Consider the following 17942-nt stretch of genomic DNA (forward strand, 5'->3'; position numbering starts at 1 on the left):
ATATAACTTAGATTTTTTTCCCCTTCCCTCCTCCTTCCCTGAGTTCACATACAATTTTATATAGGTTCTACACATACATTCCTATTAAATACATTTGCACTGTAGTCATGTGGTAGAGAAGTAAAATGAATGGGAGAAATCATATAACAAACCAAAATGTAATACAACAGAAAATTATCTGCTACATTCTACAATTGAATTCCACAGTTCTTTCTCTAGATGTGGAAGGATGTGCCTTAAAAGACCACTGGGAATTTTTTTAAGTCCTTGCATTGCAATGAAGTTCCAAGTCTACCAGAAAAAACTCACACACTGTGGTCGTTGCTGTGCACAGAGTTCTCCTGGTTCTTCTCCTTTCGCTTACCATCAGTTCACATTAAGTCTTTCTAGGCCTGTCTGAAGTCTTCCTGTTCATCATTCCTTATAGCACAATAGTATTCCATTACATTCATATACCATAATTTATTCAGCCATTCCCCAATTGATGGGCATCCCCTTGATTTCCAGTTTTTGGACACCAAATGGCCAAATTCTTAAGATATCTGAACATTTGCATTGCTAATGCAAGCAAGCCAGATTGAATCTGAGCACCTTCATGGAAACAAGATGGATCTTATACCAAAAGACAGTGGGAGGGATCTAGGAGTAGCCAAGTAGTCTGGGGTGACTGGAGGAGGGGTCTAGGGAACACCTGGACAAAGAGAATGGGGTCTTAGAAAGGATCAAGGGTGGGAAGTCCAGAATCTGGACATAATAGACAATGAAGGACTGGGCTAGGTTAAAGGTAACAGAAAATTGGGCTTAGAGATAATGAAAGGCCAGTTGAGAGGATTCAGGTAAATACCAGATTGAGTGGGTAAATTCAAGGAGAGTTCAGAGTGGGATTTTCCAGGGCCAGTAGACAAACAGAACACAAATTCATTTGGGGTAAGGGGCAAACATTTAGCCTTGGACCCATACCCTGTCAGGTGACCCCTTTTCAAAACTAGACAAATCTAACCAAAAGATAAAAAAAGAATTTAAGGAACTGAATATAACTCAGAAAAATTGTAGACAATAGATCTCTGGCTATCACTGAATGGGAATCACTGAAAAAGTAATCTGACATTAAATAGTGTAATTCTAAAGAGTAATTGGGTCATGGAAAAAGTTACAGAAACCTTAGAAATTTCAATCAAAGAAAATGACAATGATGTGGCAATATAAATTAATTCTGGCAGCTGAAGTAATTGTAAGGATAAAATGTATTATCTTCAAACACTTTCTGAAACCTATGACCTCACTCTCCCTAAATGAGTTGACAACCAGGTGTGATGTAAAGAACCTCTATGAAGACATAGAAAATAATACTTAGGAAACTTGGACTGTGGAGGTGAACAGAACAATGGGTATAGCAGAGGACATTGCCCTATGAGCTGTTTTCACAGTCAACACAAATAAGTTATATTTTTAAGCCCACGTATTATGTGTGTGTATGAAAGCACAAGGCATGTACCTACACACTTAGCAAAATAACTTCCTTTTTAAATATATAGAAGCATAAAAGTTTAGCATAGTTGTACCTTCAAAGCGTAGTTACACCTTATAGGTATAACTTTCATGTGGATAAGCTCAGCTAATGCAAAGGCATCCCCTGAATTCACCATGTATGTATCCCAGATAAGCCTCTCTACCCCTCCCCCAACACAATTGCACACTTCTAAAACTGCATAAAAATTCATGGCTTTGTCCTCTGATCAGCTAGCCTTAGCCAGAGCAGCTTGGTCATCAAGATTGACTCACTGTCAGGATGGAGAATCCTACCTGACTGCCCAAGGACAACCACAATGTGGTCTTGCTAGGAGCCTTAATGGGGTGACTCTGTACCCTTGCCATACAGTCTGTGGCTCTTCCTTCTCAGGAGCAAACTCCAGGAGAGATGCCAGGAGCAGAGCAGAGGTCTGTACACAATGTTTGTAGATCTGACCAAAACCTTTGACACTGTTAGTCATAAGGGCTTATGGAAAATTATGTCAAAATTTGGTTGCCCAGAGAAGGTCATCAGTATTGTAAGTCAGTTTCATGATGGCATGTTTGCGCAGGTTCTGGATAGTGGACAATGCTCTCATGCCTTCCCAGTCACCAATGGAGTGAAACAGGGTTTTTTAGCATGATGTTTTCAGTCATGTTGTCAAATGCTTTCAGTGAGGATAAACAAGGCATCAAGGTCCAGTACCGTACTAATGGTAAATTCTTCAATTTGAAAAGGCTTCAAGTCAAGACCAAAGTGGAGGGAGTGTTGGTGCATGATTTTCTGTTGCAGATGATTGTCCACTCAGTGCAGCCTCTGAAACTGAGATGCAACAAAGTATGGATCAATTCTCTGCTGCCTGTTCTAACTTTGGCCTAATAATTAACACCAAGAAAACACAGGTGCTCCATCAGCCACCACCACACCATGCATACATGGAACCATCAATTACAACAAATGGAGATGTTTAGGATCCTGTAGATAAATTCACTTACCTTGGTAGTATACTTTCCAGGGATATACACATTAATAAGGTTGAAGCATGCATTGCCAGAGCTAGCTCAGTGTTTGGGAGGCTCTGAAGAATAGTTTGGGAGAGAAGAGGTATTAGATTGACTACCAAACTGAAGGTCTGCAGAGCCATTATGCTGACCTCATTGTTGTATGCCTGTGAAACATGGACAGTCTACCAGCGCCATGCCAGGAAACCGAATCACTTCCATTTGAACTGCCTAAGAAAGATTCTGAAGACCACCTGGCAGGATAAGGTACCAGACACTGAGGTCCCTGCTTGAACTAAACTGCCAAGCATTCAAACTATACTTCAGAGAGTGCATCTACGATGGGCTTGCCGCATAGTTCGAATGCAAAATGTATGATTGCCAAAAAGACTATTTTATGGAGAATTTGCATGGGGTAGGCAATCACATGGTGGTCAGAAGAAGCAATACAACGACACTCTCATGACCTCTGTCAAGAACTTTGGATTTGATTATAGGACATGGGAGTCACTGGCACAGGACAACTCAGCATGGCATTTCCACATCAGAAAGAGTAATATACTCTATGAGCAAAGCAGAATTGAAATAGCACAAAGGAAACATAGGATGCTCAAAGATGGAGTATCCATCCTAAATGTTCACATGGACCATCTGTGCCCAATCTGTGATAGAGCATTCAGAGCTCATATTGGTCTGATCAGCCACAGTCATACACTTTACTTTATCATGGTGATGTCATTTTGGTCCTCTTCGAGAATGAAGAACAACAACCAACCAACCAAGCTGTATACCACGTACCCCCAATTCATCTAAATGTTCAATCCTATGACAAATAGTGGGGCTATGCAGATATCCTTGTGGCAAGCATGTAAAAGTATATTGTTGGCACTGCCAAGTGAAAGCAAATTGTTCTCATTGTTTAGAATCTATTATCATAGTAAAGTAAGCATTGGCTAAATCAAAAACTGTGTACCAAGTCCCATCATATTTCCAGATTTTTTTCTATTAAGGTAACGGAACATCAGTATACAAGAGAGGAGTCACCTTATTCAAATGTGTTTAATCCACTATTATCCTCCACGTCCCATCTGACTTTTGTACTGGCCAGACAGGATTATTCCATTGAGTGGTTGTAGTGACTAACACTCCTGCCTGAATGTATTACTTCGTGGTATTGGTAATTTCATCTTGCTCACCTGCCTTTAATTGTGATACTGCTTTAAAGTAATTATTTCTGAAGGTTCAGGTAAAGTGATTGGGTCCATTTTTATTTTATCCACTAAAACTGTATTCATTCTGATCTTCCTCACTGAAAATTGGTATCTCTCCTCAGGTAAATTTAAAGCCATACCTCTCAATATATCTATACCAGTGGTGCATTCAGGAATGGGTACAATTACCACAGTATATTCTTTCTTTGGTAATTATCCAGTTTTCATCATTAGTTTGACTTTTCTGGATAATATTTCAGCCCCTCTCAGTACTATGATGGTGATAGGAGTTCCTTGTTTAAACTTATCAGGATTTTCATATATAAGGGAGGCCTCTGCCCCAGTATCTATTAATGCCCTAGTTATAGTATGTGATTCATTTTTCCTATATATGGTCAAATTTATAGGGGGTCTGTAATCCCATCTGTGTATTTCTTTGATCTGAGTTGGGACTTGGGCAATTTCCTACTCTCTCTGAAGGTGTGACGAACTTGGATACAATATTTCAGGAGGATCTTTCGGGGCAGTTCTTGCAATATTTTCTCTTTCACCTGGGAGTTCTGGAATTTGGCCACAATGTTCCTAGGAGTTTCTCTTTTTGGATCTCTTTCATGGGGTGTTCTGTGGATTCCTTGAATATTTATTTTGCCCTCTGGTTCTAGAATCTCAGGGCAGTTTTCATTGATAATTTCATGAAAGATGATGTCTAGGCTCTTTTTCTGATCATGGCTTTCAGGTAGGCCCACAATTTTTAAATTGTCTCTCCTGGCTCTATTTTCCAGGTCAGTTGTTTTTCCAATGAGATATTTCACATTATCTTCCATTTCTTCATTCTTTTGGTTTTGTTTTGTGATTTCTTGGTTTCTCATAAAGTCATTAGCCTCCATCTGTTCCATTCTAATTTTGAAAGAACTATTTTCTTCAGTGAGCTTTTGAATCTCCTTTTCCATTTGGCTAATTCTGCTTTTGAAAGCATTCTTCTCCTCATTGGCTTTTTGAACCTCTTTTGCCAATTGAGTTAGGCTAGTTTTCAAGGTGTTATTTTCTTCAACATTTTTTTGGGTCTCCTTTAGCAGGGAGCTGATTTGCTGTTCATGCTTTGACTTCATGTCTCTCATTTCTCTTCCCAGCTTTTCCTCCACCTCTCTAACTTGATTTTCAAAATTCTTTTTGAGCTCTTCCATGGCCTGTGCCCATTGAGTGGGCTGGGACACAGAAGCCTTGATTTCTGTGTCTTTGCCTGATGGTAAGCATTGTTCTTCCTCATCAGAAAGGAAGGGAGGAAATGCCTGTTCACCAAGAAAGTAACCTTCTATAGTCTTATTTCTTTTCCCTTTTCTGGGCATTTTCCCAGCCAGTGACTTGACCTCTGAATATTTTCCTCACACCCACCTCACCTCCTGATCCTCCCAGCCAGTGTTTGGGGTCTGAGATTCAAATGCTGCTTCCAGCCTCAGGGCTTTGGGAGGGGGCAGGGCTGCTATTCAGTGTGAGATTAAATTCAGATGCTCAGGTGAGGGTAGGGCTGCCTCTCAGGCTCAGTTCCCTCAGGGAGTTTATGCACAGACCTTCAACAATGGATCCAGGCTCCTGCCTGCTTGGAGAGCCCCTGTCTGCCGCTGCCCCTCAGCTTCTGTCTCCCGAGGGGACCCGAGCCACGGGGGCACCCCACTCCCCCCTCGACCCACCAAAGGGACTCTCTCACAGACCCCCGTCACCTGTGGGTGGAGGTACTTGTGCAGCCGCTGGAGATCCCGTCCCTGAAGCCCGCTCGGATCTGTTCCTCTCGGTGCCGCGGCCACGGCAGGGCTGTACTCAGCTCCCAGTCCCGGCGCCCAGTCCGCAGCACGAAGGACCTTTTACGAGAGGTTTGCAGGTCTCTCCGGAACAGAAATCTCCCTCGCTCCAATGCTCTGTGGCCTCTGGGTGCAGAATTCGCCGTGAGTTACTTCTTTGTAGTTGTTCTATGGGTTGTGGGTTCGGAGCTATGTGTATGTGCGTCTTTCTACTACGCCATCTTGGCTCCGCCCCCCCCTGGGGCAGTTCTTACTTCTCTATTTTGTCTAGTATCAAGCCTTTTCTCAGTACATTCTGAATAGTTCATAAGTTGGAATACCATCCATGCTTCCAAAATCTACCTCTACTCTCAATAGAACAATTCTTTGCTAGGCAATCTTGACTTTGAATCTGCTAGCTATTTACTCTTTTCTCTCAAGGAAATTTATCTTTTCCCCAGTCCCCTAAGTCACTTAACTGTGAAATCTTGTCCAGCACCTCCAAAAGCTGGTGTCCTATTTCCACAATTATTACAATCAAACTAGGTGCTTATAAGCAGAAGGATCCATCTTCACTATTATATTCCTATGGCAAACTGCTAAGGGGTATCATAGTACACATATGCACTTCCCATCATTATGAAAGTCTTCATTATCTCCTCCTTTAACTTTCTTATACAGTCCCTAAGTCAATACCAGGGTCTATCTCAACTAGTCCACATAGCATCAGTAGGAGATTGCTCACTGCATCCTTCTGAAGCCAAAGCTAACAGATTAGTCATATTGTTACCCTCTTGTATTGTAATCTCTAAAAGCTTTCTGTACAAAAGTTTTCTGACTGATACCTATAAACTTCAAACAGTCAACTCTATCTATAGATACTCCTCCATTCCCTTCATCACTGACTCTCATCATCCAAGATATTAATGATTGTCCCATCCTTTGGGTGAACTGACTCAATATATCTGTGACTTCCCTCTGAATAAAATCCTCAATTATCTCCCTAAACACAGTGTTCCGCACTTGGTTCTCCCGTTTTCACCTTAGAATGGAGTGACATTTGGCCTGAGAAGTATCTTTCTGTAACACTGTTTCATTTTCCAACTCTGACTTAGTCACATTTTCTGCCCATATACTGGCCTGGCAATTGTCATCATGGTAAGAAACCTGTACACAGGTTGTGTGCATACTTCTTTTGGCAGCCTTCCACTTCTTCTTAGCTAAATGAATGGCCTTTTCTTCCACCAGAGATCCCTCAGCTTGCTCTTTCAAATGAGAGCCCAAATGCTGAGAATTCCCGTGCAAAGCAGCTAACTCTTTTTCCATCTGAATTTTTTTCTTCAGCAGCTTGTCTCTGCTTTTACCCATAATACAGGGACCTGTTAATAAAATCCATCCTCTCCTACATATCCCTACCAGCTCTTTCCCTGGTCTTATTCATATTCCTTGCAAACACCTTTCCAAGTGCCTAGGTTGCCCCTCTTGTAGCCTCAGTTCCCAGTTCTCACAGCGTCCAGTGCTTTTAGCCCCTTCCTGTACTAAGGAGGAATATGGTAAATTCTCCCATCTGGGGACATCTATTTCTTTCTCTATATCCTTTCTGCCTCCAAATAGAGATTTTATACCCCTGTTCACAAAGCTAAATGTATCACCCAGGCACTACTCAGAGCATCAAGGGCAACTATGAATATGCCAGCATAATTCTGAATCGCAAAGTATAACCGACTTCATATAGAAATCAGAAGAAAAGCATTTATTCAGACACGAGAAAGCCAAGTCCCAACACCATAAAGCCAAATCTGTCATAGTAACCAAGAAATGAATACACATTAGCACTGTTGGAGACAAAGGCATTTCCAAGATTTCCCCCACCCCCAACCCTTGCTGGGGGTTTCCCCCAAACAAACACTCATAAGTCTAGTTGTGCCTGTTTGCCTATGTCCTTCCCAGCTCTGATTAACCTGACCAAGTTCCTCTCAGCTCTGCTCCACCCTTCCCATTCCAGATGTTCAGCAAGCTCCTCCCACCACGTGTGACTTGGACTTCCATGTGATTTAAGCAGTTCATATAGGCCTATTAATGAATGGGAAAGTTCTTCCCATTTAAATCACCATCACAGGAACCTAATAAAGTAGAAAAGCAATGAATTCAATTGTTTATAAAGGGAGGAAAACTAAAGTGTTCAAATAAAAAATGAAAAAGGAAGAATTGCAATAAATGATGAAATAAAGAAAATATTTTGCTCAATTATATGCCAACAAAATTGATAACTTAAAGGAAATAACACCATAGGGTTCTCCTGGGCCCTCTTCTCTTCTCCTTCTGAGGGTGCTTTCTTTTCTCTTGGTGATCTCATCAGCTCCCATGGATTTCATTAAATCTCTTTGTTAATGATTCTCGAATCTACCTATCCTGATCTAAACTCTCTGCTGATCTGCATTCTCACATTTCCAAATGCCTTTCACACATCTTGAATATAGCCACAATTCCAACATTGAACATATATATATAGCTATTTGCAGTTATAGTCCATTTGCAATGGTTTGCATTTAGCAACCATTTCCCCAAATTAGAATTAAGTATATCAAAAAGCAAACAAATACATTTTTTTTTCTTCAAAATCAGTCGCTATTTATTAAGGGCATACTATATCAAAGGTACTGTATTAAGCTCTGGTAATGTAAAAGATTATGCCTCTCTTTGTATCTCCAGTGCTGGTGTATAGCTGTCATTTATTAAATTTTGACCAAATGAAATAGATGGATACTTAAAAGTTATAAAATGCTCAGATTAAAAAAGAAATAAATTATTGAAATAATCAAATATTGAGGGTGTGTGTGGATTAAACAAAGGATGAATTCTCAAGGGGGGAAGAAACAAACTCCAGGACCCATTGAATGCAGAAGTAAATTATATCAAACATTCAAAGAAATCTTATTTCCAAAACTACAAGAACTATGAAAGACACCTTGGCCAATGTGGCAACTTGATGCTGCAGTGGATGGAACACTGGACTTGGAGTCAGGAAGATGTGAGTTCTAATTTGACCTCAGACACTTACTAGTGGTGTAACTCTGGGCAAGTTCCTTAATCTCTGTCTGCATCAGTATTCTACTCTATAAACATCAATAATAGCATATTCCTTATAGAGTTATGAGGATAAAATGAGAATACATATATAAAGTGCTTTGCAAATCCTAAAACACTATATATATATTAGCTCTTTATACCTAATAGGGAGAGAATCAGCAGAGAAAGAAAACTATGGGCCAATCTCCAAATGAATATTAACAAAAAGATTTTATTTTAAATAAGTTTTTAATCAATGCCTTGTTTTTTTATTTCATATCTCTTAGCATTCCCCTCCCCTCCCCAGAAAGCTGTCCCATACAACAAATAGCATTTTTTAAGATAAAAAAAAGACTAAAAAGTGAGAACAGAAGTTCAGTACATTGAAAAAGTCTGAAAACAAGTGAAATATGTAACGTGTGGAATTTCTTTTCTCCATGAAGTGATGTCTTATGGATATCCACTCCTTTCATTAAAGTCATGCTTGATCTTTGAATTCATTTTTTTTTTTTTGAAGGCAAAAGGGGTTAAGTGACTTGCCTAGGCTCATAAAGCCAGTAAGTTTCTGAGGCTGGATTTGAAATCAAATCCTCCTAACTCTAGGGCTGGTGCTCTATCCACTGCACCACTTAGCTACTCCAAATTCACTTTTGTTTGTGTGTATGTGTGTGTTCTTTCCATTTATGATGTTATAGTAATAGTGTATATTGTTTTCTTAGCTCTGCTTCTTTTTTTTTTTATTTAACTTTTAACATTTATTTTCACAAAATTTTGGGTTACAAATTTTCTCCCCTTTTATCCCCTCCCCCCCCCAAACCCAAGCATTCTAGTTGCCCCTGTGACCAATCTGCTCTCTCCTCTATCATCCCTCCCTGCCCTTGTCTCCGTCTTCTCTTTTGTTCTGTAGGGCCAGATAGCTTTCTTAACCCCTTAACCTGTATTTCTTATTTCCTAGTGGTAAGAACATTACATTTGATCCTAACACTTTGAGTTCCAACTTCTTTAGCTCCCTCCCTCTCCACCCCTTCCCCTTGGAAGACAAGCAATTCAATATAGGCCAAATCTGTTTAGTTTTGCAAATGATTTCCATACTAGTTGTGTTGTATGGGACTAACTATATTTCCCTCCATCCTATCCTGTCCCCCATTACTTCTATTCTCTTAAGATCCTTTCCCTCCCCATGAGTGTCGGCCTTGGATTGCATTCTCCTCCCCATGCCCTCCCCTCCATCCTCCCCCCCACCCTGCTTGTGCCCCTCTCCCCAACTCTCCTGTATTATGAGATAGGTTTTCCTATCAAAATGAGTGTGCATTTTATTCTTTCCTTTCGTGGAATGTGATGAGAGTAGACCTCATGTTTTTCTCTTGCCTCCCCTCTTTATCCCTCCACTAATAAGTCTTTTGCTTGCCTCTTTTATGAGAGATAGTTTGCCCCATTCAACTTCTCCCTTTCTCCTCCCAATATTTCTCTCTCACTGCTTGATTTCATTTTTTTTTTTAAGATATGATCCCATCCTCTTCAAATCACTCTGTGCACTCTGTCTCTATGTATGTGTGCGCATGTGTGTGTATGTACTCCCACCCAGTTCCCAGATACTGAAATGTTTCAAGAGTTACAAATATTGTCTTTCCATGTAGGAATGTAAACAGTTCAACTTTAGTAAGTCCCTTATGACTTCTCTTTGCTATTCACCTTTTCATGGTTCTCTTCATTCTTGTGTTAGAAAGTCAAATTTTCTTTTCAGCTCTGGTCTTTTCATCAAGAAAATTTGAAAATCCTCTATTTCATTGAAAGACCATTTTTTCTCCTGAAGTATTATACTCAGTTTTGCTGGGTAGGTGATTCTTGGTTTTAGTCCTAGTTCCTTCGACTTCTGGAATATCCTATTCCATTCCCTTCGATCCTTTAATGTAGAGGGTGCTAGATCTTGTGTTATCCTGATTGTATTTCCACAATACTTGAATTGTTTCTTTCTAGCTGCTTGCAATATTTTCTCTTTCACCTGGGAATTCTGGAATTTGGCCACAATGTTCCTAGGAGTTTCTCTTTTTGGATCTCTTTCATGCGGTGTTCTGCGGATTCCTTGAATATTTATTTTGCCCTCTGGTTCCAGAATCTCAGGGCAGTTTTCCTTGATAATTTCATGGAAGATGATGTCTAGGCTCTTCTTTTGATCATGGTTTTCAGGTAGTCCCAGAATTTTTACATTGTCTCTCCTGAATCTATTTTCCAGGTCAGTTGTTTTTCCAATAAGATATTTCACATTATCTTCCATTTTTCGAATCTTCTCGCTATGTTCTGTGATATCTGTCTTTCTCATAAAGTCCTTAGCGTCCATCTGTACCATTCCAGTTTTGAAAGATCTATTTTCTTCAGTGAGCTTTTGAATCTCCTTTTCCATTTGGCTAATTCTGCTTTTGAAAGCATTCTTCTCCCCATTGGCTTTTTGAACCTCTTTTGCCAATTGAGTTAGGCTAGTTTTCAAGGTGTTAATTTCTTCAACATTTTTTTGGTTCTCCTTTAGCAGGGAGCTGATCTGCTTTTCATGGTTCTCTTTCATCCCTCTCATTTCTCTTCCCAGTTTTTCCTCCACCTCTCTAACTTGATTTTCAAAATTCTTTTTGAGCTCTTCCATGGCCTGAGCCCATTGGGTGGGCTGGGGCACAGAATCCTTGATTTCTGTGTCTTTGCCTGATGGTAAACATTGTTCTTCCTCATCAGAAAGGAAGGGAGGAAGTGTCTTTTCTCCGAGAAAGTACTCTTCAATAGTTTTATTTCTTTTCCCTTTTCTGGGCATTCTCCCCAGCCAGTGGCTTGACCTCTGAATATTCTCCTCACACCCACCTCACCTCCTGGTCCTCCCAGCCAGCGTTTGGGGACTGAGATTCAAATGCTGCTTCCTGCCTTAGGGCTTTTGGCAGGGGCAGGGCTGCTATTCAGTGTGAGAATTAAGTTCAGGTGGTCAGGTCGGTGCAGGGCCGCCTCTCAGGCTCAGTTCCCTCAGGGGGTTTATGTACAGACCTTCCACAATGGATCCAGGCTCCCGCCCACTTGGGGAGCCCCTGTCTGCAGCCACCTCTCAGCTTCTATCTCCCAGGGGGGCCCGAGCCATGGGGGCACCCCACTCCCCTCTCAACCCGCCAAAGAGATTCTCTCACCGACCCTTGTCACCTGTGGTGGGCTTGTGCCGCCGCTGGAGATCCTGTCTCCGTAGCCCGCTCGGATCTTTTCCTCACGGTGTCATGGCCGCGGCAGGGCCGCACTCCGCTCCCCGTCCCGGCGCCCAGTCCACGGCAAAGGACCCTCCGCAAGAGGTTTGCAGGTCTCTCCGGAACAGAAATCTCCCTCGCTCCAATATTCCGTGGCCTCTGGGTGCAGAATTCGCCGTGAGTTGATCCCCTCTAGCCATTCTGTGGGTTGTGGGTTCGGAGCTATGTGTATGTGCCTTAGCTCTGCTTCTTAACTGTACATCGCTGAATATAGATCTTTCCATGTTTCTCTATGTTTGTTATATACATCATTTTTAAAAGAACAGTAATAAACCATTGTAACCATGTACCACAATTTGTTTAGCCATTTCCCAATATGACAGGCATCTACTTTGTTTTCAACTCCTTCCTGTCACAAAAAAAAAGGCTATTATAAATATTTTGGTATATCATGGGGACTTTCTTATCATTGGATATTTTTGGGGAAAGCTTAGTAATAGAATCTCTGGTTCAAAGAGTGTGTATGGACCTTTTAGTCACTTTATCTGCATAACTGCAAATAGCTTTCCAAAATGGCTGTATTATTTTACAATTCCACTAACCATGTATAAGTGCACCCATCATTTCACAACCACTCCAATACTGACTATTCCCATTTTTTGTCATCTTTACCAATTTGCAGGTTTTAAGTGAGACCTCAGGTTTGTTTTTGCATTTCTCTTATCAGTAGTGATTTGGAACATTCTTCCCTGTGGTTGTGAATACTTTGCAATCCTTTTGAAAACTATTTGTCCATATCCTTTAGCCACTTACCTATTGGGGAATGGCTATTAGTCTTATATGTGAGAAAAATAATTATCTCTTCTATTAATAACCAATTATTAAATTAAGATTAAGGTTTTCCCTTCCTGTTTCCTCATTCTGAAACCAGCCCCTGTAGGTTATTCAATCATTTGGCCACATTTTTGATAGATGAAATTGCTCAAATGCTCTGAATACATGCTTCTGGATCTTGGGTGGGACCCCACCCAACTAAAAACCCTTACAAACAAAATCCAGTCTAGGCAAGTTTTTTCCCTTAAGAAATAAGCCCCTGTGCTTGGAACATTGTATGAGAATGTAGGGTTACTCAGCTTATGAAGGGGAAAATCAACCAGAATAGTCTGGATAGAGATGGATTCTTTTCTTTAGATTGCTAGAGGTGGCTAAGTCTCAAGATAAGGTCACACTCTCAGAAGGAGGAGCTGAAGAATTTTTGCTTACCTGCTCATTAATATGTCCATCATCATTAACCAATCAGAGCTGATTTCCACCTTCATGGACATTTGGTACATGATGTGTTTCTCTTCTACTTTTTTCATAGTATGATCCTCAAAACTTTCTCAGTTTTTGGGAATTATTTATATACTATGGGTAGTAATTGCTCTTTAAAAGTTTGATAGAAATCTCCTTTGAATCTATTAGGATGATTTTTCTTTATAGGTTAATCTATTTCCTATTATGAGATTGAGTTATTTAAAATCTCAATCTGTTCTTCTGGTAGTTTGGGTATTTTATATTTTTTAAGGCATTCTGCTATTTCTTTTGTGTTCTCAGTTTTGTTAGCATATAACTGTGTACAATACATTCTGGTTATTCTTTTTATTTATTCTGACTTTGTTGTGATTTTGCCTGGCTCATTTGCTTTTTTGTTGATTTAATTTTCTGTCCTGTTATTATTCAGATTAGCTTAGGGTTTATTATTATTTTTTTAGTCTTTTCAAAGAACCAATTTTTAAGGTGTTTTTTTTTTTTTTGGTCTTTTCTCTATATCTTGTTTTTCCATTTTATCTATTTATTCTCTAATTTTTAATATCTACTCTTGTGCTTCTATGTTTATTTGTTGACTTCTAAATTCATTAAAATGCATACTCAGTTCATTAATCTCTTTTTTATATTTTGTTGATGTATGTTTATAGGGATAGGATGTTCTCCTGAGGACTGTTTTAGCTGCATCCTAAAAATTTTGGTATGTTATTTCATCATTGTCATTTTCTCTCATATAATTAGTTATTATTTGATTTTTTGCTTTGACTCACTTATTACTTAGGATTTTATCATGAAGTCTCTATTTGGGTCTGTGTCTTTTGCTTCTGGTGCCTGACCCATTGATTATTTTTATTGGGTTATGTTCTATAAGAATATATTTATAATTTCTTTCTTTTTACATTTGTTTTTAATAGTTTTGTGCCAGAATACATGGTCAATTTTTGTAAAAGTTCTATGTGGAACTGAGAAATATGTATATTCTTTTGCACTGCCATTTAGAAGATGCCGAAAGTCTTTTATCTCAGTTCCATATTTTCCCTTTTTTCTTTCTGTTAGATTTATCTAAAACTGAGAGATACATAAGTTTCCTGTCACTATATTATTATAGTAATGTTTTATATTATAGTATAATTTATATTTAAGCATATTTATGTTATAGTATATTATTATACTATTACTATATGATAAACTAATAGTATAATTACTGTTTATATCTTTTTGTAGCTTCATTAATGTTTCCTTTTATGAACTTTGATGTGGGCATTTCAAGTGTATACTTTTATTTCTGATACCTGATTGCTGTCTATGGTTTCTCTAGCATAACATACTTTCCTTAAGAGCCCTTTTCACTTTTTGAATGTTTGTTTTTGCTTCATCAGGAAGCATGATTACAAATCCTGTTTGTTTTTTTATTCATTGGTTGCATAGTAAATTTTTTTTGCACCCTCTCACTTTTATTTGTATCTTTGTTTTTTAAATATATTCCTAGTAAGTAACAGACTGTAGGATTTTGTTTTCTTATCCAATCTGCCACTTCTCTCTACTCCACCCCCCACTTTATTGCATGGCTTAATTCATTCACATTTAAAGTTATGAGAGTTATGTTTTAATTTTCCACCATTTGTCTTTAATCTTTTCTTAAAGTTATGATTTTCCTTTTCCACTGAAAAAACACAGTACTAGGTCTCTTCATTTACTTTGGTTCAATTTTTTTTAAGGTAACTTGATTTCCTCTTATTTAATTCTGCCCCTCTTTTTTCTCTCTTAGTCAAGTAAATTCCCCCTTCTTATTCTCCCCGTCTACTAGTTTTGTCTTCTGATTTTTGAATTTTCATTTTTTTGCACCCCTTTCCAGAAAGGATTTCTCTTACTCTCTTGATCATCTATCCTCTCTTTCTATCTGTTACAGACCTTATTTTCTGGTTCATGACCCCTATAATTATCTAGTCTCTCTCTATTCTCTGTATTCCACATTGATTCAAAACTTCCAAGGTATTCATTCTGGGCTCTCCCCCCTAGGCAGTTTCTGCCTTTTCCTTCTAGAGATTGTCTTGTGGTTCACTTCCTGAGGAACATTAATTCTTACATGTGAGAGAGAGGACACTGTCCCATGTAAGGAACTTTCCCGTGTTCCTGATTATGTAGCCCATCAATCATCTATACCCTTTCCAAGGTTACCTTTTTTCTCCAGTTACATCAAAATCACTTCCCACACACTTCCCCAGGTGCCAGTTAAGTCCAAGAGTTCCAACTCTCTCCCTCCACAGACAGGATGAGAAATATTTTTAAGCACTAAATTCCTCAGATGATGACTAGCACAATGTTCCTCTCTCTCTTCACAAAATATCTCTCCTCACCCATAGAAGTATTTATTAATGGAACCCTGTCCTACCACCAAAACAAGGCATTCCCCCCCCCTTCCCCTTTTCTATTCTTTTGCCTCCTACTGTGAGCTCTTTTCTTCTTGAGAGATGACAAGTGTTATCTGCTCATTGCTAGCTCTCAGTTTGACCCGGAAACACTGCACACTCTCTTCTCTGTCTCTCTCTCTGCTTCTTTCTCTACCTTTTGTTGAGGTTTAGGAGTGCTCAGGATCCCAAAATAGTGATATGCAGAGTTCTGCCTGAATGAATTCAACCAAGCCTTCCTTCAGCCAAAGAAAAACAAAGTTTATTAAAGATTCATCATATTGGGCAGATTCTTAAGAAATCTCACCATTGGCTAGACTCAAAGAATCTGAGCCTTTTATTGACAAGTAAGCCAGACTGAATCTGAACCAGAATGAATCTGAGCTAGGTTGAATCTGAACACCTTCATGGAGGAAAGGTGGATCTTATAAATAGAAAGACTGTGGGAGGGATTTAGGGGTGGGCAAGTAGTCTGGGGTGACTAGAGGAGGGGTTTAGGGAAGGTCTTGAGGAGAAGTCTAAGGAAGATCTTGATGGGACTGCAAAGGGTAGAATTCATACTCCAGGAACCAAGAGAATGGGATTTTGATAGGATGAAGGGTGGGAAGTAGCCAGAGGCAATCTGGAGGTAACAGACAATGGAGGACTAGGTTAGGTTAAGGGTAGCAGATCTGGGAATGAAAAGCCAGATCAAGGAGAGTTCAAGAGGGTTCCCAGAGTCTATAACCCATCACTTTAATATACTCACCTAATTTGTAATGCTGTACCACAGAAAACATAGATTAACCTGTAGTTTGAGTGTCTGTGCATAATGCCCCAGGCCCACCTCTTTACTGTTACCTCCACCAGACTTCTGATTTCATCCCTGCCACCTTGTGTACATTTAGGAAAAAAAACAGCTCTTTACTGTCTTTGCTGTCATTGTTGCTATTTTTGGTTGCTGCATGTGTTCCCTTTGTCTTACGTTTTTGTTGTCTGGGTGACCAAGAAGCAAATAATCTTTATAGGACTTGTTTTCTAAGAATGTTTCATAATTCTCTTTATTACTGAACATCCATTTTTTTCACTGATTTTTAAGCTCATCTTTGCTGGGTTGGTCATCTTGGTCTGCATCTTGAACGTCATTGCTTTTGGAAAACATTCCATTCCTCTCCTGCCTGGAGAGTGTACAATATGTTATTCAAATTTCCTTTCCCTTGTATTTGAAGATATTTCTCCCCATTGCCTACTGAACTTGTTTCTGAATTGTTGATAAATTTTACCACTGTGCATCTTGCAGTTCATAGCTTTGTTTTTTCTTAATTTGTTTTTTGTTTTTCCTGGAGGAGACATATGAATTCTTTGGATTGTTATTTCATTTTCCATGTTCAGAAGTTCTGAGCAATTTTCTTGCATCATTTCCTGCATTATGTTTAGATTTTTCTTAACATTATTTTTAGTGTTCTTCTGGGAGACTTATGTTTTTTAGATTTTCTCTGCGTGTTCTATCTTTGAGATCAGTTTTGTTTGGACAGAAAGCATTTTTTTTTTACCGGTATTATTTTTTGCCTTTCTTCTAGATTGTCCTTCTGTATATTTGTATTCCCACTTAGCTGTTGTCTTTTTTGTTCCTTTGTTCAGATTTTTTATCCCAAATTTAAGTTCTCCTATTCTGTCAATTAATTTTTACTATTGAGCAAAATATGGTCCCCATGAAGACTTCACACAGTAGGGATATAGGAATTCTATTAGTGCTACTTCAGCACTAAAACTTTACATAATGGAATTGTAGTAATGGCTCCCTGGAAATTATTCAGTCTATGGAATGCTACTGCCACGTCTGCACTATGTTCGCCAAGTAAGGAATCGTTTGTTCCCGCTCCAAGAGCCCCCTCCTGTTCTGCCATATCAGCAGTTAGTTAGTTAGCTAGTTGTCAAATAAGGAGGTATATGTCTGGATGGGTTGTGCTTGACTTCCTGGTTCTTTGTCTAGTTTTTTGCGCTCAGATTGTAAGCCTGCCTCCCAGCCAATGGAAAGGAGGGATGGTGAAGGGCGGGAATCTCTACTTTAGTTTATATAATGGTGCTTTGTTCTCTGTAAGTCCCCTCCTTCCACTAGTTGATCCTGGTGGAGGTGATGCCCCTTTCTCAGGAGAACTGAATAAATCCTCTCTGTTCTTACCTCCAGACACTTCTTTATTGTATAAATTTTTGGGTAGGAGTCCAGTACCCCACACACTGTGCAGGCCAAAAATTCTGCTCTCACAATTCTCATTACTCTTTTAAGATATTCAGTAAAAGTGTATTGAGGTTCCAACTTCTCAAATTCCATAGTGTCCTCTGTCTCATTTTCCTTTGTTTTGCAATATGTATTCACAAATGCTTGAACTCTTTTAGTAGAATTGCAAGCTATATTTTCTTCTGCTGTTAATATTTTCCCTTTTGATTTATCTGCTTATGGTCAAGGACTTT

The 17942-nt window shown here is 39.3% G+C and overlaps 1 protein-coding gene across 3 annotated transcripts in view; it reads left to right on the forward strand.

The window, feature by feature from the left end:
- Positions 1–17942, forward strand: part of C2CD2 (C2 calcium dependent domain containing 2) — a 155155-nt gene that overhangs the window by 127810 nt on the left and 9403 nt on the right. The window contains exon 14 of one of the 3 annotated variants that reach the window (XM_072614759.1): positions 13734–13783. The exons of the other annotated variants lie outside the window; for them this stretch is intronic. Within the exon in view, the coding sequence (XP_072470860.1) occupies positions 13734–13739 (6 nt within the window). The 3' untranslated portion in view covers positions 13740–13783. The remainder of the gene's footprint in view (positions 1–13733; positions 13784–17942) is intronic. 3 annotated transcript variants of the gene reach the window in all.

This window comes from Notamacropus eugenii, chromosome 5, assembly GCF_028372415.1.
Source record: "Notamacropus eugenii isolate mMacEug1 chromosome 5, mMacEug1.pri_v2, whole genome shotgun sequence".
NCBI classification, from domain to species: Eukaryota; Metazoa; Chordata; class Mammalia; order Diprotodontia; family Macropodidae; genus Notamacropus; species Notamacropus eugenii.